General features: G+C 37.8%; 2 protein-coding genes across 2 annotated transcripts; both read left to right on the top strand.

The window, feature by feature from the left end:
* Window positions 1–2355: 2355 nt before the first annotated feature.
* On the top strand, window positions 2356–9594 carry slc51a (solute carrier family 51 member A). The gene is made up of 8 exons (XM_086065487.1): window positions 2356–2595; window positions 5301–5452; window positions 5764–5837; window positions 5912–6070; window positions 7225–7336; window positions 8358–8504; window positions 8587–8692; window positions 8848–9594. Exons 1-8 carry the CDS (start codon window positions 2523–2525, stop codon window positions 8994–8996), a joined length of 972 nt encoding a protein of 323 aa, XP_085921613.1. The 5' UTR covers window positions 2356–2522; the 3' UTR covers window positions 8997–9594.
* A 366-nt stretch (window positions 9595–9960) lies between these two features.
* On the top strand, window positions 9961–24915 carry pdk3a (pyruvate dehydrogenase kinase, isozyme 3a). Its single transcript, XM_086065484.1, has 11 exons — window positions 9961–10683; window positions 14173–14314; window positions 14542–14613; window positions 16123–16307; window positions 16372–16461; window positions 16683–16760; window positions 19292–19368; window positions 19463–19564; window positions 19635–19742; window positions 19844–19957; window positions 23320–24915. The coding sequence occupies exons 1-11, from the start codon at window positions 10581–10583 to the stop codon at window positions 23467–23469; spliced, it is 1221 nt and encodes a 406-aa protein (XP_085921610.1). The 5' UTR covers window positions 9961–10580; the 3' UTR covers window positions 23470–24915.
* The last annotated feature ends 116 nt before the right edge of the window (window positions 24916–25031 follow it).

Raw genomic sequence — 25031 nt, 5'->3', positions numbered from 1 at the left:
CTACTTTCTTTTAGAGAGCATTTATAGTCAAACATTGTAGAATTTGAAGTAAATATAGATATTCTGGGGAGGAGGGAAAGCCTCAAAACCATTTTAGCGGTTAGCAAATCCAAAGGGTTAACTATGCGTATTTTGTTTTTACTTTGTCTTTGTGTGTGCGCGCGCGCCATCCATTAAATACACAAACTAGCATGTAGCTAAAAGCAGAGATGCCAATGACGACTAATGTAAATTACCAAATAATTTTGCCAACAAATCCTTCCTTTTCCCTCCCATGCCCAACATTATCACATGATGAGGGGGTTTATTTATTTTATTTTACTATACAGTGGTTGACTTATTTTCATACTTGATGACTTGTATGCTTGAGTCTTCACCTTTTGTACATTTATTAAAGGCTGTAGCGGTGATAGTTAATTCAGTGATTTTACATTGCTTCCTTTGTGGAAAAAGACAAATGTTGTGAAACTGAAACAATGTGATAGTCAACCAGTATAACATTTGTCCAATACTACCCCAGTAATGATATACATGCTGACCGATCAGAATCACTTGTGTTAAACTCACCATGCATAACCTTAGCTACCTATAAATATGATTTATTCTCCACAAGCTAAATCCACAGATAGATATGACTGATTTGAAGCGGTGACATTTGTCATTGCTTTTATGTTCACTGACTGACTCGATATGACTCGTTCAGAACAACCACAAGCCCACATTTCAACTGATGAAATTAGGGAAATATCTGCTAATTAGAGTTTGATTTTGCACATTATGGAATGCAAGCCCTGAACATGTAAAAATATTTTCTATTTTTTTCTTTAAAATAAGATAAAATAAAATAAAGTATTAAAATCAACCCTTAACATCGCATTGAACCACAAAGGTTTAAAAAACAAAGTGTTATAAAGGTAAAGAGCTGCTCAGGAGATTAAAATTTTCCGGAGTGCAACTGGTGTCACATGCTCAAAAACAAAGGTGCTGATTGGACAAAGAGCTTATCTGTGTAACTCCGATAGATTGCTTTCCCTAAAGTGCTCGGATGTCTGTCACAACTCATTTGAATCTAAATTTAGATAAGCGAGTTTGCTTTAAAATAATGGAAAGTGAAAATATATAAGTTGCATTCTCAGTGAAGGTATAATATAATTTCAGAAAAATTAAATTCATTTTATAATTTTAAAGTTGCTCAATGTAGAAATGTGCCCAAAATATCTTGTCATGCGTGCTTTGTTGTGTACGTGAAGAAAGGAATGTGCAGTTAAAAAAATGATTTTACCAGTAATCCCGACAAAAAAATCATTTGACTGATTCTCCCCATACTAAATTTTTTTTTTTTACAATACAAGCATCTCACAGCCTCTTCCACAAATATGTTGTCACACCGCGGTGAGGTTGTCTCGTCTAGGGTTTTTCTGTATGGTCATTTCCTGTTTTATTTTGAAGATCCTGACTCTCCTTTCGTTTCAGGTCACTTGCCCTTCCTCGTGTGGTGTCAGTGTCAACTCTGATTCCTGATTGTGTCCACCTGTTTCCCATTACCCTCATGTGTTAAGTCTGTCTCCCCCCTGTCTTTTGCCAAAGTGTTTCGTCTCGATCACCCAAGCCAATCCACAGTGTCGGTCCACTGCTTTGCTATCTTTTGTCTCATGTGAGAATTGTTTTGGGTAACTTTACATAGCCACAGTTTAGTTATATATAGTCTTTAGCTTAGGAGTGCCTTTTGTCTTTTTGTTTGTAGCTTAGATATCCATCCTTTTGGAGCGCCTTTGGTTTGACCTTTTCATAGCCTTTGTTTTGTTTCCCCTCAGAGTTAGGTTTTTTTTTTTTTTTTTTTATAAACATCTGCCTTGACGGCCAACCCTTTTTTTGCACCTGAGTCCTGAATTGCCACAGCTTGTCATAATATTTTGTTCTGTCAAAACGCACAAATATATATTTTTTGTTTAAATGCAGCATCAACCTTTTTGTTCAACAATTCTATATTTGTTTTAGCATGAAATTGTGTGAAACAGGCTGACATTTAAAAAGTCACCATATTTTTATTTTTAGAGTGATACGGAAGATCAATCACATCAAATGTGTGCTCGAATATTTTATTTTATTTTTTTGTTAGAAAATGTATGTACTACATTTAGATTGTTTTAATGTTTTTGGGGTAGAGGGTGAGCATTTTCATTAGGATGCCAACTTCGATAAAGTAGATGATTACATTAGATAGAGGCTACATTTATCAAATATGCTCAGCAAATCTCTATAGGGGTGACTGGGTCTTACGTGCGTGTGTTTGTGTATGCGCTTGTGCGCTTGTGCAGGAGGAGGCGGGCCCGACGGGTCTTGCATCAAGTGCGGGGGTGCCCCGCTGCCCCTGATGCACATATGACGCCACTGCCAAGTAGCAGCACGCTCTTTTTACTTGGGTAACCCTCCACCGCGACTCCAATCCGTGGATACGCACTCGGGACCAGGCTCACGACGCCGAAGCTATTCCATCGGTGAAAGTTTCTGGAACCTACGACATGAACGAATCCATCCCCACTATGGACCCTCGGTGCAAGGGGAAACCTCCCGTGGCCATGGACATCATCCTCCGTGAGTAGGCAGTTTTTCGAACCAACAGAGGGACGGGAAGTGGGGTTCAGAGGTCATGTCACGCCATTGAAAAAAAATCGAAAAACTAAATTGCTGTATTTGATTTAAACGTAATATTTATGAATATCTCACCCTTGTTTTATTGGTGTTCGCATCCTTTGTTTGAGTCAATAAGAACAATTATTACACTCTTTTAATGTAGGCTATTATGTAATTTATGCACGTAGCTCCACATCATAGTTAATTTAATGTTGACTTCTTTAAACAGCAAATTAGTTGTGATTGAATCAACAGCGCCTCTACTGGACGCAGACCAGAAGTTCATCCATGCCTAATTACAGTAATGTCCTTTGGGAGACATCATGTGTATTTTTTATTTATTTTTAGCTTTCTTGCCCATTATACACAATTACACTTAATGCTACCACCCTAAATGATTAACTGACTGCACGTGAGGACTCAAAAAGCAAATGTTGGTCACCAAATAATCCAATAATGCAAAATTCCTCAAAGCCAGTTGTGTCCTAATTCCGAATTTGTATGTAAAACTCAAATTGGATTATCCCTGTTAATCCCCTTTAAAATGCCATGCTTGTATTTTTGTGAAATTAACTGCAATGTATTAAATCAAAAATTTCAGTCATAATATGAAAAGCTGCGATGTTTATAGCTACATTTAAACGCATTAAATGACCTTGGTTACCAGAAAGAAACCCAACGAGCCGCTCATTTACGGGCAACAAAATGAAAGCAACGACTCAAGCTTTCGTTTTTTCCTCCTGCATAAATAACATGTGTGTACCATCTTTTAAATGAATACCAGATGTGTGTTCTTTTACATGGAGGTTGTATACACCACTGCTGACACACAATGAGAAATATAGTCACCTCTTGCTGTGTTTTTTCCCACATTTCTTGTTTCTTAAACTTGATTAGTTCCAGTATGTTGATGCTGCAATACTGGACAACAGTCCAGATGTTACCTGATTGACTGTTTTCTAGATGAGGAATTTTCCCCCAATACGGCAAAAACAATGTTATCATCAGGGCTTACGAATGTTTGCATACAATTGGTTGTGTTGCAAAGCAGATAGTGGCAGTGCTTTATTAATATTGTCCTTGTATTATCTTATTACCTCGGAGTATTGCATACTGTGTATTTTTTTTTATGCTGACATTTTTTACCGACAGAATGCAGATGACACCGTTGAACGTATCCTCACAAATGAGGTATCAAAAGATGTGTCTCGTCGCATTCGGTCTCGGATCTGAATTATTATTTTTGTATTACCATGGTGATGCAGTTCCAAACTATGAGTAAACTGTCATAGAAAATCAATGGGGCGATGACAAATTCTATGGCATAATGATGTGTTTTTCGTCATATTTTGCTGACACATCCAATATAAGTGTCAATCTTTTTTTCTCTCAAATTATCAATTCTATGCCAATTGAAAGAGGGAGAGGAAAAACATTTTGTAACATGTGTTTGAGGTATTTTGTGTATTGTATGGAAGCGTATTTCATTCACTTGGGGGGAAAAATCAATGTATACATTAAAATAAATAAATACTAAATAATTAAAGCCTGTTTTTCTGAAAAAAATGTGTTCTGTTTTTGTCTACTTTAAAAAAATATCTATTATTTTGTTTTTCTGAATAATTTTTTAATGGTAGAAAAAAATACCGGTACTCAAAGAAAAGAAAAACATTATGAAAAAACAGGCAGAAGAAACCAATAAAACAGCAATTTAGAAAAAAATGCACAAGGTTCAACTTTTTGATAATAATTTCTGGAAAAGCCTGCCAGAACAGCTGAATTTTATATGGGCTTAACCAGAGGCACTTTCGATGGTGGGCAACTGGCAGGTGTGTACTGGCTTCAATTTAGCATGAGTTTGAATGTGATTGGTTAATTCTGAACACAGCCACATCTCCAGCTCTAAGAGTGTGTGCACACTTGTGCAATGAACTATATGCCACGGAGGAGGCGGGACTTCCGACTTTCGGGTTTTCACCCATCAACTTTGTTTCCGTTTCCGGTTTGCGACGTGTGGGCTGCGTCCCAGTACTTGCGCTTCCATCTTTGTGCCCCTCGGTTGCGCGTTCACATCGACGGGTGTGAGGCTGCGAGTGTGTAGTGTCTGTCTCAGTGTCCGAAGCATTTCAGATAGCCGAGACGGCCTTCCGTCGATGAGCGGGAGCGTGCGGTTGGGGGGCGCAGGGGTGGCGGTGAGAGTGTTGGAACGCGGCCAGCAGTGGCCAGAAATGGCGCTGATGTGTAAAACTGGGAAGTCGGAAGTCCGTGGCATCTACCCCATAACATTATCTTAGTTTATTTGAATTTACATTCTCATTTTTTTTTTTTTTTTTTACAGTTGAGTTAAACAGGTCATTAATGGTAGAAAAGTTTTGAAATGGTTTATCTTGGTTTAATTTTTTATATCATAAAAAAAATGGAATTTGAACAGGGGTGTGTAGACTTTTTATATCCATTGCATTAATGAATATAAAAAATACAGTTACTCTGAGTATGATGTTATGCAAACTACAACCTAAATAATACACATATTGTTAAATTAATTAGAATGTGCAGATATGCATGTTGTTTCCTGTCAGAGGTTTTATTTTTATTATTTGCTTTTAACGCTATTGTATTTTGGATATAAAGACAGTTAATGTGTCGTGTGACTTGTTCCTCCTCAGAGTTGGATCTCTTCGGCATCATCTTGTACTCTGTCCTCACCTTCATGGCGGCAACGTCCATGTTGATCTTCATTGAGGAGTGTGTTTATATTTATAAGAAAGTGCCAGCCAATAAGAAGAGCACCATCATATGGGTGAATGGAGCCGCACCGGTAAGATTTATGCATTTGGGTGGATGGCGGTGTGATGAAAAAAAAGCTTGCTACTATTTTTATTCTGATGCATGTTTGTTATTTGATCTTTTGCGGTGCAGTGTGACATTTTGTCAGAAGTTGCCAGCGTCTTTTGGCGTACATGCTAGTTTTTAATATGCCTAGCGACTAAACAAACCAAGTGTCTTTAGTATCTGTTTGGTAAAAATAATAGATATTGAATTAATTATATTGCTCATAGTTTGGATGTTTTTCCTGTGCTTGTGTGGGGTTTCCCTGGCTGCTCTTGTACAATTGTGTTTTCTTTTAAGGTGATCGGCACCATGTCCTGTCTGGGAATGTGGATCCCCCGAGCCACCATGTTTACTGATATGACCTCGGCCTGGTGAGTGTGCCTTCCTCTGCATCCTTTGAACCACTCTCCCTCCTCCATTCCCCTGCATCATCCTTTCATTGCAGCTACTTTGCCATCGTAGTATTCAAGTTCCTCATCCTGATGATAGAGGAGGTGGGCGGCGACGAGGCCTTCCTGCGGCGGGGGATGAAACACAAATTGAAGATCAGCACCGGGCCGTGCTGCTGCTGTTGCCTCTGCCTGCCGTATGCAGCCATCACACGGTAAGCAATGCATAGTTTCTTTGATTTTGGACTGTGGCCGAGTCTATAGGGCAGCGATGGGCAACTGGCAGCACGTGGGCTGCATGCGGCCCTCAACCACACTCTGAAAGGCTAAAAAACTTTTTTTAAAGTTTGGAAAAAAGTTTGTATTTATTTATTTATTATTTTTAAATAAACCCAAATAATTATCTTAATTTTTATTTATTTTTATTTTTACAAAATACTGTGTTTAAATGTGGAATAAAATTTGGGGCGAAAAAAAACATTTTAAAAATATTGGAAACATAATTGGATTTTTTTTTTTTTACAAATACGTACAGTTGCGAAATATGCATCAACTGTAGTTTTGAATTATAATATCACCATTCACCACTAGATGGCAGACATGTTTTAGTTGCGCTTAAACTGAGTCCTATAATACAACCGAGATAGACCTATTCATTTTTTATATATTTTTTTATATTGATTTGAAATGCCATGCAGGTCAAACATAGTACATATTACATTTTTGAGTTAATTTATTTTTATGGAAAAAATGCACAAAATTAATTATTTTCACTGAATGTTGGTTTTTGGTCATACATCTGGTTAGGAAGTGCGTGGTCCTATGTGCCCCCCCCCCACCCCCCCACACACACAAGAACCACTGATGAAAATATTGTTGCCCCCTCCAGCATTTAATTGCCCATTTTCTTTTAAACACTGTTGTGCAATCCCTTTAGTATAAAAGGCACCAATTGAAACCTCATGCGGTTATAATGAAGCACAGACATGTACAGTACAACCACCACGTGTGCACATGTGAGACCATGTGGGGGTTTTTTTTGGTCGGGGGGTATGTAAAATGAGGAGATCCACTGCACATGTTGTACTTGGACGGCAGGTTAAACACACTCCTGGCCATTCAACTCTCACTGCCGAGTCGGCACTTTTATGCACACAGTTAAAAGTTCACGTAATACTTTTTCCACATCCTCATGTGGAGGCAACAGCAAAGTAAAATGGCTCCTGATGCAACTAGTCAGGATAAATTTAAAGTAATGCTAATGATGAGAGAAGAGAATGGGGGATATTCCACACACACACATTTTTAATGTCTTTCATTTGTGTTCATAACTGTGGATGGAAATTTACAGAATTGTCCTCTGTTGCAGGCGTTCTCTTTTCCTACTCAAACTTGGCTCCTTTCAGTTTGCTCTGCTCAAGGTCGTCTTCACCGTACTCTCCATTGTCCTGTGGACCAACGGAACCTTTGATTTGGCGGATGTGAGTTGATCACGTTGATGACTGTACTGGATACTGATGGGAAACAGACATTGCAATCACTACTTGTACTTTTGTTTCACATTTCATTACAAATGACTAATAATTTAAAGGTCTTGTGTTGATGTACTTTTTGGGGGATTTGCAAGATTATTTAATGCCAAATGTATCACATTAAATACAAGATATTTTGAGCCCTCTATTTCATGAGTATATATTTTTTTCCCATTAAAACCCTGACGTATATGATGTGACACATGCATTGCACGGATAATCCATTAGAGGGCAGTAATCACCCACCTGATGGCTTTTCCAGCGACCTTGCAAGATCATCCCAATTGAGAAAGGAGACACACTTATACTTATTAATAATGGGAAATGTTCTTTCTGATTTTTGGAAATACTAATATGTTTGATATTTCTGTTTATTATTAGATTTTTGTTATAAATGTACAAATTTAAAGCATTATGACCGGATGTATCAAATATGACACAAATCAAAAGTCATATGTGGAAGTTGATTTTCCAAAAAAAAATAAATTGTTTGTTCAAAAGGACCAATAAATACTCTATTTACGAAGAATCCGAATTTTATCTCATATATTTCATAGTACAGGCTTTATAGAGTTAAACGCCTTACATCTCGGAAGGCTGCATATCTCATTTAAATGCGATATGTAAATAATCTTTACTCCAACTGGATTGCTGTTCTCCTTAATTTGAATATGGAAAACAGCTTTTGTGGAGCAGAATTCCATAACTTATGGTGTCTCAAACCTGGACATTGAGAGCGTGTATAGGCTTCTGAGACTGTACAACCATAAAAAGTAAGAGTAACAATCAAGGATGATCAGTGATCGGCTAGAAAATTGTGATCATGCATCGCTATCCAAAAACCTGTCAGTGTGTTCTGTGCTTTTGTTTAGAAACTTTTCAATGGAATTTTTTCTTGTTGCTCACATGTTCCCTGTCTGTTATGTCCTGTCTTGTATTTACTGACACGCCCGACGTGTGACTGATTCAGCTGAGCATCACCGGATCTGCAATATGGATTAACCCCTTTGTGGGCATCTTGACAATCATCGCCCTGTGGCCTGTGGCCATCACGTTCATGCACCTCAGGATCACCTTGCGCAGCATTAAGATCATCCCCAAGTATGCCATGTACCAGGTAGGACTCAGAGAGAGGATTCACACCTTATAACATCACAACGGCTTATTGTCAGGTCCAACAAGTATTTACACGTTCGCAGCTCGTGCTGATCCTGAGCCAGCTTCAGTCTGCCATCATCAACATCTTGGCTTTGAACGGAACCATCGCCTGTGCGCCGCCGTTCTCTTCCGCCGCCAGAGGATACAGTGAGTCACCATCAATCATCCAACCATTCTTACGTTTAATTGCTCCATCATTAATGACTGTTTTTTTTTTTTGGTAGTCCCAACCCTGCCTTCACTTTATTCATTTGCTCATTAAAACTCATCGCTTCTTGTGACGTTCATGTGTGTCTCCACAGTGATGAGTCAGCAGCTGCTGATCCTGGAGATGTTCATCATCACGCTAGTAACACGTCTGCTGTATCGCCGCCTCTACGACCCGCTGCCCGAGGAGGAGTGTGATGACAATGAGAACACCAAAATGGTTACTTTGCAGAAAGCCATATGAATCTGATATGTGCATGTAATTTATTCTTATATTATGTGCATTTCATCAGAAGGAGTACAGGATGTTCAATGGACTGAGCAGACTCTTTGGTTGCACAAACTTTATGGAGTGTAATTACTTTTGCTGCCAATTCTTCTCTGGTTCTTATTGTCATGAAAACCTGAGAAGTTATGCAAGAGACTTTTAGCACACCAACAATGTATTTGGAATATAAAAGACAGTTGTTGCTGTTGTTTTTTTTTTAAATTTATAACTTTGAAGAGGGAATGAATTAATGAATATCTAATTTCATTATTATGATAAATCTGCAAAACATGTTGGACTTGAGACAAGCTGGAAAATGACGTCACTATTTTAGTTTAGTCAGTTCAGTTTTACCTCAATAACATGATGTCACTTGCAGTGACTAACCTTTATCAGTATTTCCCTTTCATAGTGTTTTCATATAGTATAAATTGATGTATAGGATACAGATTTTATTTGCGCAGTAAAGACTGTGTTTTCTTTTAAGAAACACTATTGCATTAATTATGTTTTTCTGGACTTTTTAACTGTCACTCTTGTACAAGTTCACAAGTACAATTGACATTCCAAAGACCGCGCTGCTTTTCTGTGATTTGTTTTTGTTTTTGTAATGCTTGTCTGTTGAGCTGTTGTTTTTTTCCGTTAGGTGGCAGTAAAAAGCTAATTTTGACATTTGATCACGAGCAGCGTTCATAAAATAAATTATTAGAATAAAAAGGAATACATTTATGAAAATATGATGACAGTGTATTAAAAAAAGAATCAAATCCTAAAATATTTTTCAAATACCTATGTAAAAGTACTTTACATAGCTAAAAAAAAATAGTCTTGATTGATGCTACTATTGTCCAATAGGATTACTACTAATTCCTTACGTCATTTCCTTTAGCAAATCATTTTAGTGCACCGACAAGCACTGTCAAGCCAGGTTGACGTGAATTTCCAAGTACGTACAAAACGTGCTGACTGACTAGAACGGAAACGAGGAAGCGTTTTACAAAAATAAATTCAAATATCGGTCATACAGTTTTTAAAAAGTAACTACACATTTGCTAGTATATTTACATCATTATATCAAAAAAGGCCATGATGTTTGGATAGCCCAATTCTGTTAATTTATGTTAAATTTGTATCGTGTTTTTCCTTTTTTAAAATGCGATAAATGACAAATAATCGCTGTATATATTGTACTCGTTTAGAGTTGTTTAAGAACCTCTGCATCCAAATTGAAACAATATATGTTATTTAGCAGGCGAGGACTTCCGCACTTGAAATTTATTGTGAAAAAACCTAAGCAGAAGCCGCAATCGAAGACTACGACTTGACACTTATATGAGGGGTCTGAATTGATAAACAATGTAGATTGAGGAAGACCAATTGCAAGATTATTGCTTCATATTAGCCATAAAGTCGCATGGACGAGAAGCGCTCGCCTCGCTGTGTGTCCTGCAGGCCGAGACCGATGTCTTCGCCGCCGAGGCGGAATCATCCATCAGATTGTCAACATTACCGGGGATGAATGGTGGTGCGTCTCGTGAGCGTCAACATTAACGCGTCAAAATGAGGCTGGTAATGTCTCTGCTGAAGAACACCAACCCCAAAGTAGAATATTACTCCAGGTTCTCGCCGTCTCCGCTCTCCATTAAGCAGTTTTTGGATTTCGGTAAGTGCAGCAAGCATCAGTTGTCAGGTGGCTGTTGTGTCACTGGTTATTTCCTGTTGTTGTTGTTGTTGTTGTTGTTGTGTTTGCTTTGTTAAGATGCACTTGTAAATGTTAACGTGCACGTGTTTATCATAGTGGAGGTGACTACATGTGATGTTCATGGTTCTGCACGACAACCCTGTTTTTCGTGCAAACATGCAGACAAGTAGACTTGCTTGAAGCACTGCTAACTTTATTATTCATTTTACATTCATGAACAAGACTAATGATATCTGTATCATACAGTTTTATTTATTTTTTTAATATATATTTTTTAAATTCCAAAATATTTTAAGTATATTGGCGCTATATAGTTCATCAGTTATTTTATGATAGCCCTAGCTTGTATTGGATTTGATTAGCGTGCTGGTGTATCTAATGGTGTGTTTGGTAAGTGTATATTATTTTTTTTTAACGGGATTTTGTTTATCAATATTGTAAAGAAGGATGTATTCCAAAGCAGATGGCTTCAGTTTTGGTCATATTCATCATTCACCCTACAAAAAATTAAGTTTAAATAATACAGTATTATGGCTGGTTGAGCCTTACAGTATTAGTCATGTAAAATATATGTACATGCAAGAATATAATGTGGACAAATTAGGTATGTGTTAATAGGAATGTGTTGCGTTACATCAGGGCTGTAGTCAAGTCCAACTTCATCAAGTTTAAGTCAAGTTCGAGTGAGATCAACAGTAAACATTAAGTAGGGTTCCAGACTAACTTTTTTTTTTTTAAGAGCACAGTCGCTCCTAACCTGAAATTTTAGGGCCGCAAGAAGAAGATTTAGGGGCACACACTATAAATTGACTTGTAAAGTAAATATTCATCCCACTCCTTTCCACTACATTACTGATAAATGTTCTGGGGTGGAGCAGATCTTTGACAGCAATGGAAAAATATAAAAAAAACATACAGTTTTCTTGACCACAAAATTTGAGAAATTTCCTTATGAAACTGGGGAACTGTGCTATTTTCTTTCCCTAATATAAATACAAAAATTTGAACACATGGAGATTGCCTCTAAAAGAAAAATACTGGCAGGCGGCGGCTTACCTCTTTCTTTCTTTTTAGTGCTTCTGCAAGTGTCGAATAAATTTCAACGTGGTTCCACATATGTCTGAAATTGTCTTTTTGTAGAATCTGCCGGTTGCTTCATGCCTATTTGTTTTTTTTAAGGCATTATAGTTAGCGCCAGTTTTCCATGGTTGGTCAAACCAAATATTAGAACCCCACTGTTGATTGACATGACCGTTCATAGTCAGGTTGACCAATCAGATGGCTTGCTGCCCGATAGCTATGGTTGCCAGGTGGCCAATTTCAATATTGGACTATTTTGATATCCTGAGAAAACTTTATTTCAAGTTTCTTTTGAAGAAGGATGTTCACGTTCAGGAATAAAAACATAGCTGGTCTTGGAAAATATTTTGTGAGTCCAATTGGAGCCAATAAATCCTAATATACCAGTACTCTCATTTTTACAAAAATATTCAAACCTTTTGCAAGGATAGCGCTATCATGTTAGCGTTAGCAAGATTCATATATTTGAGTCTTATGTCGTATTTCCTCATTTGTAGTGCAGCCCTTGTATTGGATGCCATTAGATGTGACTACGTGTGTTGAAAAATAATGTTGACAAATGTCAGTACCAATGCAGTTTGCTGCAATTTTGCTTAAATGTATCCAACCACCTAACTCAATGTTAAAAAATGTTGTTCTACATGCAATTCAGCGCTTTAAAACATTTACTTGACAGCCAAACAGCCATGTTTGCCTTTTTATAAGCTGCGTATACTGTATAGTGTACGTACATTGTTTCCTTTGTTAGTTGTTTTTTTTTGTCACAAAGGCTGAGTCTGACACCGCATAGAAAGACTTGAGGTTTGAAAGGCGAGCAAACGGTTATTAACTGCAACATGTAAGCAGTTCTCTAAGCTTTCCCTTAATCCATGTGTGATTAAAAGCGGTCAAGTTTACATTATGTCAGTTCTTCTGGCAGCTGCATTCAGCAAGCCAAATAAGGGCCAAGATACAGAGCATTTGTTGTTTTATGATCAACAAGCCACATCCTCTCCGTCATTCTGCTGAATCAGAGGAAGGAGTCTTTTTGTTCTGTGATGTCACTGGTTTCTCAAGGCAAATAGCAAACGGTGTTGTTTCTTGACTTGCACACATTGCACTCTGCATCACCAAACCAGTGTTTACATGACATCCTTTTAGAGGGAGACATTTGCAGAGATTGAGCTCTTCCTGCGTTTCCCCCCCAAAAAATAACCTTCCCGTGACTCCCCTACTGAGTGGAGTAATGAGACTTGTTGAAACAATCAAGTCTGATGGAACTTGGCTTCAGATCCCCCAAAGCTCCCTCTGTGACTCAGTCTTGCTTTGGATTTGGTAGACAGACTCAGACAGAAATTAGCCATTGACATTACAAGAGTTGACACTTGACAACAACTTTGTTTTCACTGTATCTGTGCCTTAGCTTTAGTCGTGCTCCACCTTTAATCAGAATGCTTGGCATAGAGTAGCCTACATTGCAATTAGCAAATGGATACCGACGACAAACAGCCTCCAGTTAGCCGTGATGCTAATAAGGACAAGCCATAAGAAATGGATGGATAAAGAAATGATGTAACTTACAAAAGTGTTCACCTTTGGTAACAAGATTTATTTTCCAAATAAATATAAATACATGAGTCAGATATTGTGTTGTATAGGTATCAATGTAACATATTGTTAGTCACTGCTGAGTGTATTGATGTGACAGTCACCCGACGTCCTAGCACTGAGAACTTGTAAATCATACCAAGTTTTAACTTTTATTATGCAGTGCTTTGTTAAATGTTTTTTGTCCCTTAAGGTCCACCATACAGAGCATTTTAGATTACTTGTTAACTTGTGTTTCACATATTTACAGTGCACCACTGACTTGTGTTATATTACACCTTAAACTTGATTCAACCAAGCAACATAAGCAACGAGTGAATGTATTGCCAACAGAGCAACCGGTTTTGTGGCATGGGACCAACTATTACTGTACATTCTGGGACATGGCTAAATGCCACTTCACCATGTTTGCTTTGAAACCTGGGCTCCATTAAGTTAAACAAATAATGGTACTAGTTTTGCCTGTAATATATCTTTCATTAATGTAAGCATTAAGGGACCAATTAAAACATTTTTTTTTTTAGTTATCTATTTATTTGTTTATTAAAATAGGCCCATTAATCGGTTATCAGAATTTTATTTTTTATTTTATTACCGATTAGTAAGATCACCAAATGTATTTTTAGGGATGCTAAGATATGATACTCAGTCAGCACATGTCTTGTAATGACAATGATGTGTCTGGTGAATGCATTTGATTGGCCAGCTGGATTTCAGTGTACAGTCAATGTTTGATACTGAACATTGCCAATATGTTCTCCTCATTGATCCCTTGTGTTCCAGGGCAGGAGAATGCATGTGAGAAAACGTCGTACATGTTCCTGCGCAAAGAGCTGCCGGTGCGTTTGGCCAACACCATGCGAGAAGTCAACCTGCTGCCCGATAAGCTACTCAGCCAGCCGTCCATCCGCTTGGTCCAAAAATGGTCAAATTACGTTTTATTTGCAAAATGTATTGTTGGAAATACAGTGTGCTCTTGTAATATTAGTTGTTCTTGTTTCTTGGTTCATCGTAAGTTTGTAATCATTTAAAATAAATAGAATTTGTAATGAAGGTGGAATTATTTTAAGTTGAACGGTATATATGGAATCCATTTGATAAGATATCATTATCTGATTAAAGTTGCCCTTTGCTTTTTGTCTGTTTTATTAGGTACATGCAAAGCTTCGTGGAGCTGCTGGGTTATGAGAACCGAAAGCCTGAGGATCCTCATGCTCTGAATGAGTGAGTAATCCACGGATCCATTCTTAAATGCACGCACTTTTTAATGCGGCTTGATCTCTTTATGACATGACATCTTTCCACTGTAGTTTATTAGCACATGTAGACTTTATGGCAGCCATATCCAAACCTTTTCCTCTGAGGGCCGCATACAGAAAAATAGAAGGAAGTAAGGGCCCCAAGAAATTTTAATATTGTTTATAAAGTGTAGTTATTTTAAACAAATAAAATAAAAAAGCTACAACGTCAAAGCTTTCTGTTAAAAGTGTAAAGAACATTTGGGGACCTTCAAGGTGATAAGTAATATTTTAAATTATTTTACATACATTTTTATGAAAAGTCATGTATGCCCAAATACTAATTTTATTATGCTGGATGGCAAAAATGTTTTCTTTTTCTAATGTAAGCTAGCAGCACCTCCAGTTTACCGTCAGCGGCATGCCTGGTTGAAATGTGAATGAATGTGCAATATCGATTCTGATGCCTCCATATCGATACATGCTTTGTAAAGAGGCCGCAATGATATATTCTCGTATCGATTTTTTTGAGCGCAGCACTATGACCCACTAAAAAGATCCTCCCCTGTATTATGTTGATCTCCACAATGAGCACCAAAACAAGAGAAATTTGTAGTCAGATGACATTTTTTAGGATCGTTAGTTGGAATTGACAAGGAGCAGAAAGTAGTTTCTTTGCATATCATTAGCATAGTAGCATAACTGCCTAGGCCAGTTTTTAACTTACAGTCACATTGTCAATAAAAAAATCACAATGTGATTGCTTGTAAATTATTTTATTTATTTATTTATTTTCATGTCCGTGTAGATTGTCTTTCATCCAGGTCATGGTAATCTGTAAAGATTGAATCGAGGCAACTGGACTTGTTTGTTGAATGTGTTGTAAGGGGACCCCCCCCCCCCCCCAATAATGTTTTTAAAAAAATGACTTGGACAATTATGCTATTAGGTTAGCAATATTTAGAAAAGCTCCATATTAAACCATGTTTTTAGTAGTAGTTATAGACTTGTGCCCAAATGTGATTTTGAGTGCATGATGTGGGCCGCTAAAACTGTCCGTAAATGGCCCCCAGTCCGCAGTTTGGACACAACTGCCTTATGGACAAAAGTATTGGGGCATTACAGTAACTGTAATGTAGACAGATTTGGTCTCACCTTAGCAGCTCTAACAGCCTCCATTCAACTGGATATACTTTATGTTGTGTACATAGGAATTTATGCCACTGATGTTGGATCTGCTCTATTTCATACCAAAGTTGTTTGGGGAGTGGTAGAAAATGAATGACCGTATGCATGGAGGTATGTCCCAAGGCTTTTGTCCATCCAGTGTAGAGCTGCTGGCTCTGCGAGTATTGTGCGTTTACACAATAACAATGACCATTTGATAAGCAGCACACAGGAATTTGGATAAAGGAGCCCGTTTGGAACACCAATTCAAAAAAAACTGCTCCACTTGTTGTTAACACTGAAAACTCTCTCCATGTTGACCTCTCAGCTTCCTGGAGTTGTTGATCGAGATCCGCAACCGTCACAACGATGTGGTTCCGACCATGGCGCAGGGCGTCATCGAGTACAAGGAGAAGTTTGGCTTCGACCCCTTCGTCAGCAGCAACATCCAATATTTCCTCGACCGCTTCTACACCAATCGCATCTCCTTCCGCATGCTCATCAATCAGCATAGTGAGTCTGACATTCTGGATGATGCCGTCTTGTACGCGTGTGGCTAACTTGTGTACCTGCCCAGCGCTCCTGTTCGGTAATGACACCAACCCGGCTCATCCCAAACACATCGGCAGCATTGATCCCACCTGCTGTGTGGCTGAAGTTGTCAGTGGTGAGTTTGAAAGAGGTTTAAATTGCTGCAGCTAAGACGCAAATTGAATACGTGGAAATATTGATATCCCCATAATGGTTTGTTGACATAATACTGTACTAATGTATTGGTGGATTTCCTGCAGTGAGAGTAGAAATTGACGCAAAGAGGAGCTGGAAAGAAGCCAAATACTTTATTTTGTTTCTTCTACTGAGTCATGTTGTCTTTGCTTCATCCATCAGATGCATATGACACGGCCAAAATGCTGTGTGAGAAGTACTACTTGGCGGCTCCTCAGCTCCACATCGAAGAATTTAACAGTAAGAGAGTTCAAGGTTTTTTTGGTAATACTGTTATTATTGTTATGGCTTGGGATGTTATACCACTTTTGATGCCAGTCTTGAGTAGTCAACAAGGTTATTTTAGTTAACTAAAACTTAACTAAAATTAAGCATTTATGAAATAACTAAAACTAATAGAACCACCCTGAAAACTAATTAAAACTAACTAAATTCAAAAAACAAAACTCAAAACGTTACAAAAAACTTAACTAAAATGAAAAATTCCAAATTTATAATAACCCTGGTAGTCACTGATATCGATGGTATCGATACACCTAGTACTTTCGATACATAAAATTTAAAAAACAAAACGCACCAACAGATCATTTTGAAGAAAGAACTGTATATCCCAATATAGCATATTTCCTTAAAATTGCATGAAATTAATATCAATTTTCTATTTTTCTAATTTCTGTTTTCCTGTTTATAAAACGGCCACAAGAAAGCAACCGATACTGTCTTCGCCACCGTCATGAGTACTGATACCTTGAAATAAGGCCAGTTTCAGTCCAATACCTAGTATAGGTACTCGGCCATAACTAGTTACTCTATGGCCCACCTTGAGAGTCTAGACAAAGTTCTAAAATATCTACAGATGTAAAGGAAAACTAGTTGACCATCATAAATATTAGGAATGGGAGAGTACCAATACCAGGTATCATATTGGGCTGATACCAGGCCTTATTTCAAGTTATCGGTACTCGCTATGTTGGCCATTTTATAATCAGGAACTACAAATGAGAAAATTGCGATTAATTTCATTCTAAGGAGGAAAAATGCTATATTGGGATATATAGCTATTTCTTTAACATTATCTGTCATGTTTTGTGTGTGTGGAAATTGTATCTATCAAAAGCACTACTGGTATCAGTACTTGGCATCGGTATTGGTGACAAATCAAGAGTCGAGTACATGTACTGGCATTGTTCTGGAAAAAAAGTGGTATCGAACATCCCTAATAAAAATAATAACAAATAATAATGCTGTGGCAATGAAATCACATTACATGTGTTCTGGGTGATTTTAAGGGTTCCCAAATGGAACATATTAGGTAGGGATGGGTGAGTACCAATACCAGGTACAGTGGAACCTTGGAGTTTGAACGTCTCGGGATTCGTACAATTCGGACTTCAAACAAAAAATCTGTGTTAAAAAATGCCTCAGAGTTTGAACTCATTTTCGGAGTTTGAACAGCCAAGCAAAGCAAGCTAAGCCGAACGAACCTTGAAAACGGGTAGCCGAGCGAAGCCGAGCGAAGCCGAATGCTCACGTTGCGGTAGTTGAGACGATGCACTGCTCATTTTCAGTCAGATCGTGAATACTCCCGGTGGTGGTCCATACTCGCAAGTGCATTTTTGATTTTTCCACGACAACAGTGCCAGTGGCAGCAAAGAAAAACATACAGTGCTACGAACCACAGTGGAATAAGGAAGGAGATTATCGGGCAGTTGTAACTACCGTGACTACTTCTGTCAATACTGGCACAAGGACCCCCCTTAGCTGTTCAACAACGTGCCTGACCTTAAATAACGCACGCAAGGACCGCTTAGTAGTCTAACAATATGCCCAATGTGAAATACACAAACTCAGCACTGAACTAAAGCTAGCATTAGCATTTATCATCCACTGATGCCATCACACCACAACAAAAAATTTAAGGAATTTTAAATACTGTACTGTACTGTAAATGTAAAAAACATAAATAGGAATTTTCTGTTTTTGGAGCTTGGGAACGGATTAAATGCATTTACATTATTTCCTATGGGAAAACATTCTTCGGAGGTTGAACAATTCGCAGGAACGAATTATGTTCAAACTCCGAGGTACCACTGTATCTGTATCAGTGTCGATACCAACCTTATGTTAAAGGGGAAGTCAATCGTAATTTTTTTGGGACATTCATATGTTATATTATATGATTAATATTACATTTGTGGAATATGAGTTATGCAGCAAAATCCAGACATTTTTAATCCATCTCAGGGGGCGGCCATTTTGCCACTCACTGTCGACTAAAGATGACATCACAGTTGCTCAGGGCTCAGGCAGCGACCAATCACAGCTCACCCGTTTTCTGAAGCTGAGCTGTGATTGGTTGTGACCTGAGACCTGAGCAATTGTGATGTCATTTTCACTCGACAGCAGGTGACAAAATGGCCGCCTTCATATATAGACTAGTGAGGCTGAATGGAATGTTTTATTGTCAAGAAATTTGTTTTCCCCAGAGGTACTCATGGAGTCTGCTGATACCATAAATAAATCCTCCTCTGCAGTAGTTGGCGCTATATTACTGCAGTTTGAGAAATAATTTTTTGTCATTGTGGTCAATTAACTTTTATATTTCCAAAGTACTAGCAATTTTGGTACTCGGTATAGGTGAGTACTCAGAGTAAATAGTCATACTGATATCGGTCTGGGGAAAAAAAGGCTAAGAAGACAAGAAGAAGCACTCAGTCCTGTCATCCATTTGTTTGTAATTGTGTGATCACTCTCCATTTATTATTTTCTAGTGAAGAATCCCAAAAAGTCCATCCAGGCCGTGTATGTGCCCTCTCATCTGTTCCACATGCTGTTTGAGCTCTTCAAGGTCAGCAACCTCATAGTTTTCTCAATCTAATTACACTGCATGTGGCACTAATTCCACAAGGGGCATATTGAATTAACCGGCTCTTTGTTTCTAGAATTCAATGAGAGCCACAGTGGAGCTTCATGAGAACGGCGCTGAGGCATTACCACCTGTGAAAGCAAAAGTCACTCTTGGTAAAGAGGACCTGTCCATAAAGGTGACTCACACACACACACACACACACATTGCTCTTATCTATGCTAAAATGTCCTTTGTGCGTCTTCCAGATCAGCGACAGAGGAGGAGGAGTTCCTCTGAGAAAGATCGACCGCCTTTTCGACTACATGTACTCCACTGCCCCGACACCCAGCCTCGAGCCAGGCGCTGTCCCACTGGTACTAAACGATACTAGCATTGACGTTTTCTTAGCTTTTGTTCTGTTAGCTGTGTGTGCCATGTGGCTAATGAAATGACCGGCTCTCGTTTCTGCTTTCAGGCCGGTTTTGGCTACGGTTTACCCATTTCTAGGCTGTACGCTCGATACTTCCAAGGGGATCTGAAGCTCTACTCTATGGAGGGTGTGGGCACTGATGCTGTAATCCATTTGAAGGTAAACAATGGAGTATCAGGATAGATTTTCACTACAGGTCTAAGTGCCCAATACCTGACCTCTTTGACAGCCTGTTCACATGTTCTGACGTTCTGTTTACATGTTCTGTTTAGAAGTAACACATATCTAGTGTCACGGTTTTCACATTAACAAAACATGAATCAACCCACTTGTGTACATGCCCAAAAGGCACACAAAAGATTGCAAGGGTGTCAACATCAGGCAGCAACAACACAAAAATACATACAATTAAATCATTCAAATATAAAAAAAATTACACACTCCGTTATTTCGACTGTGATAACTCCCCCCGTCCCATCGGTTTAAATGTAACCTCGACATTATTCTGCAATTTACAGGGTTTCCGCGAGTCATTAAAAAGCATTAAAAGTCATTCAATGGAATTTGCTAAAACTATGTTATCATCTCATTTGCTCCCAAAAATGTATAAAAACGTTCTATTGTAAATATTGCCATGCCAAAAACATATTTATAATTTTTTTATTAGAGCATACAGAAGGCTTTGATGCAGTCTCCGACCTGAAGAGATTAATGGTAGTTATTACGGAAAATGGCCAGCAGGTGGCAGCAGAGTATAAGAGATCAACCAGGGCAATGTTGCAAAAAGGCTCTTTTTCCCACTGTTTTAAACAAATTTGTAAATAATGATGAAACTTAGCTATATTCTAATGCTAATTGCTGCAAAACGGAAACAGATAGAAATATATATTTTTTCCTGATGAAAGAAGCGACTACTTCTTTTGGTAGGTTCCATGTTTTCATAGCAATAGAACACAATATTCTGTGGGCCTTGCAAAATCAGTCAAAATCTAGTAAAACAGCCTTGAGCGAAGGGGGTTGCTTCAGTGAAAATGGCTGTGAGTGAATGGGTTAAATGGCATTAAGAAGCATTAAATACAATGTCGAGAGGCAAGTTGGCAATAATAAATATGATAAAAATATATTGGTTTGGGACTGGTGACGAGTTGTAAGCCACAATGAACAAAATGGCCTGAAATCCACGAATTGCTTCATGTTCCAAATACCAATTGCTCTGAATTTGAAAAGAAAATTATTGTTCCTGTCACCGACATCCAACATGAAACACTAATGCCACCTAGTGGCAGAAAAATTACCTCCACACAAATCCTGTTTCACAGTCTTTTTAACCGTAACTGTTTACAATATCTTTATTAATTACTTACTGTAAAATTACTGTATTAATGAAATAAAAGATACAACCACATTTGTATTTGGTAACCATATTTGTCCACCACCACAAGAGTATGAAAAACTTAAAAAATATATTTTAGCGTACATATAGAATAGATACAAAATGTAATTAATTTATGACAAATAGTTTGTTAAATAATTATATGAATCATGCAATTAATTATGATTAAAAATTGTAATTGACTGACTGCCATAAAATATAAACAAGTATATGCAGCACGACTAAATTAGTTTTAAGTTGCATTAAAAAGCATTAAAGTAGAATTGATGATACCTGCAGAAACTTTGCTGAAAAACTGACCTATTTATTGTTTTTGTGCTCATGCCAAAACTCAGTCTAATAAGGAAATATTTTGCAACTATATTGAAGTGAGGAGCTTTATTTCACATACCATGGCCCTTATCTTATAGCAAAGTAGTGTTTTGCCACCATTTTGGGGCATCTGTAGGCGGTTATAATTTTTTTTAGTTAAGGTGTCGCTGATTCTCGTCATTTGGGGCGGGGCTTGGTCTGTCACACACAAATTGTGGGGGAATACTGTATCTTGATTACAGGTTGTATCCAGTCTGTCTGTTTACGTAGCAGTCACATTGACAGCTATGCGATTCATATCGGATTTTTATCCACATTCAGAAGTGACCTGATCTCAAGCTGAGGATAAAACAAAAGAGTAGGCGCAAAATAAAAAATCTGAATCGAGTCACTTGTAAATCCAGCTTTACTTTATGCCTATTTTATGTTAAGAGCAGCCTTAAATAGGTATAAGACAATTGGATCAAACCACTAAATTCCAACAGGTGAAAACTATTGGCTCGTTAACCTAAATTCAAATCCTTCAACACATAACTATAACCCAATAAAAAAGCTGACAAACGAACAACGATTGCCCCAACTAACTCATCTAGACAATAAATTAAATACAAAAATTTAGTAAAACCATGTGACCACCCCCTACACACTCCTCCACTTGGTCCAACCCGAAAACCTTTTAGCAGTGTTTGATCGACTAGGGACTCTTTTGGCCTGAGACCGCCACCCTGAACACAAGAAGAGTATGTAAGTAAAACACTCAAATCATTCACCGCATGCACACAACACCCAAAACAATAGCCAATTTAAAACATACAGTAGCACAAATATTGCACGTTACTCAATTACATCTACTCCACAGGCTGGCCGCCCTCCCCGGATGCCACCACGACCAGACCTGTGGTCAACCAGTTCAATAAATATTTTTAAGAAACATCAACTATATGCAATAACTCTCTTGTGCAAATTAACATTTTAAGTGATGCGTGAATATTAAAGTGCTCAGTGCAAAGTGCAGTGTGCAGAGTAGACGTAATGAACATTAAATGCTGGAGAGGGCCACAATTTTTCATCAGTGCTAATGATGATTTAGGACAAAAATGCCATTTTAAAAAGGGGCAAAATATGTGAAAAATACATGCTCTTGATATATAATTTTTTTTCTAATACATTTTTCAATTCATGTAAAAAAAGAATGTGTACATAATAATTCTGGAAACATAAATGTACAAGTAAATATACATTTTAACATATTAACTTAAAGTGGCCGTACACAACGGTTCAAAGAGCGAATGCTTAACATGATATGGTTAATCTATGATAAAGCTATTACTATCTCCTTATTTGGAAACCCGACCAAAAAGTATTGGCACAAACAGTCGAGTAGTACGCTACGTGTATTTCTTCTACGTTTTTTTTTTTTTTTCGCGCAAATCTGCCACTATATAAAGAGAAAAAAAACTTGTAAATTTGCGAGTTAATAAAGTGGCAAATTTGCGAGTTTTTTCTCGGAATATTGCCCCCCCGCCCTCTAAAAAATATATATTTATACGTTGTCCTAATACGCCGTCGTAATCCTGCATGTCATTCCAAATCGGACTTACTCACGTTGTTGCAAGCACACACCAAAAAAAACATGACTGCCATTTGTGGGGAATGGGGATATTGCAATTGAAATCTTTTTTTATAGACCCCAAAATGAAAATGACCAAATTAGAAGAAAAAAAAGACTCCCTTTTGTGAGATACTGTCCAAAAAGGATATTTACGTATTTCCCAAATTTACCACCATTCCTTGTGTGTTCCTCATCTGTATAAAGGCCTTATCGAGCGAGTCCTTTGAGCGGCTTCCCGTTTTCAACAAATCCGCATGGCGACATTACACCACCAGCCCCGAAGCGGACGACTGGAGCAACCCCAGCAAGGAACCGCGTGATGCCAGCAAGTCCAAATACAAGACCAACAGATAACTCGGCACACTCCTTTGCAAATTACCAGAGAAAGCATCACAATGTCTTATTATAGTGGGGCAAACTCTAGATGACATCCAGTAAGTCTCATTTTTGTAACTCCATTTATTTAGAACCGTCCTGGTCGAATGTCTTTTTGTGTTTGTTGTGCTGCTTTGCCTACCTCAGTTTGGCACATTTGTCCCCTATGCCTCAGTGAGTCATCAGAGTCTCTTGACCGTCCAAAGGGCGTTTTTGCCTCTCCCTTCATTTCATTCGTTTCAGTGGTGTCGTCCTTTGTTTGAGAGATACTTTTGACCGGGCATGCAAGAAAGCCAGCGTGATAGTCGTAGGAGTCTTGTTTCAGCCTGGCGGGAAAGTCGTTCATCAACAAAGACACCAAGATAAAGCCTTACTACTGAATATTATGGTGGATATTTTCAGTTTTGAATCCCTCAACGTCCTTTTGCTGTGTTGGTCGGAAAATGGACATGCAGGTGGATAACAGTGCATCAAGTTTAGTCATTTTGTTGACCATAATTAGTTTTTTCTTTTATTATTGGCCAACAAACTGGTTTTATCTGTTGTAAGAACAAACACGCCAATTTTAAACATTTATTTTCAGTTTTGTTGCACTGTACTGCTATAATTAATTAATATTATAATTTGCTATAATTATTTTTACTCCGAAATGAAATTTCTCTTAATCAGGCAGCATACAAACGGCTACTGAATCAAACACAGTACAAATCAGCGCACTTTACTAATATTACACTCAAATTGTACATTTAGATTTTACTTAAATAAGACATTAATGAATTGGGAAAACTTTCTAATCATGTTTTATGAATTTCTGTATTAATGCAAGCTTGAAAGTGTTTAAAAGAACAAATGAAGAGTTTGTGATGAAGGCCCGTTTAAGCCTTATTTCCAATTGTTTGTTGCAAATCGCTGGCGTTGGGCCGAAACCTTGTACCTCCAAAATCATCTCTTTTCAGGAGACTCCAAAAACAACATATTGTTTTCCAACCATTAATATTGCATCATCAAAGAGACCAAGACATTTTCAACATTTTAGATTGGTCAATAATTGATAAAAATGACACCCACACGTGTGGACTCACTAAAAGTATATATATATTTTTTTAAATATAAACATTGCAAAATTGTGACTTACGAGGTTTCGGCCCGACGCCTATGAAATGTTCCATATATATTTTAAGAAGAAATCCAGGGTGTATATAACTATGAATAATATATTTGTTGCATCCGTATGCAGCCAGTGTGAGGATGATGACTCTCATTTTCCATCTCACAGCTTCAAATGATGAATTTGTATGCATGAACTGTGATGGTGGCCCCATGCAATCACCAACCAAAAAGCCAGCGAGAGAGCAAAGATGTGATTCAGTATAAGATTAAGTCATGTTTGTCTGATATGACAATAAAATAAATAGGTGTGTGTGATTTGTGTTTTTTTTTCTTTTTACACATTGAATGTTTATTTACCTACCATATAATAAAAAAGAAAAGAAAACATACATTCTCAAAGCGTATATTGGATCTTAAAGATTACGTATTTA

This window comes from Leptonotus elevatus, chromosome 21, assembly GCF_054856555.1.
Source record: "Leptonotus elevatus isolate MCC_2025b chromosome 21, RoL_Lele_1.0, whole genome shotgun sequence".
NCBI lineage: Eukaryota > Metazoa > Chordata > Actinopteri > Syngnathiformes > Syngnathidae > Leptonotus > Leptonotus elevatus.
This window is presented reverse-complemented; position numbering and strand designations above follow the sequence as displayed.

Coding starts and splice junctions, on each gene's coding strand:
- slc51a (XM_086065487.1), top strand. CDS start 2,523: ATGAACGAATCCATCCCCACTATGGACCCTCGGTGCAAGGGGAAACCT. Junction 5,838..5,911: donor ACTGATATGACCTCGGCCTG/GTGAGTGTGCCT, acceptor CTTTCATTGCAG/CTACTTTGCCATCGTAGTAT. Junction 8,505..8,586: donor CCAAGTATGCCATGTACCAG/GTAGGACTCAGA, acceptor ACACGTTCGCAG/CTCGTGCTGATCCTGAGCCA.
- pdk3a (XM_086065484.1), top strand. CDS start 10,581: ATGAGGCTGGTAATGTCTCTGCTGAAGAACACCAACCCCAAAGTAGAA. Junction 10,684..14,172: donor TAAGCAGTTTTTGGATTTCG/GTAAGTGCAGCA, acceptor CTTGTGTTCCAG/GGCAGGAGAATGCATGTGAG. Junction 16,761..19,291: donor CCACATCGAAGAATTTAACA/GTAAGAGAGTTC, acceptor ATTATTTTCTAG/TGAAGAATCCCAAAAAGTCC.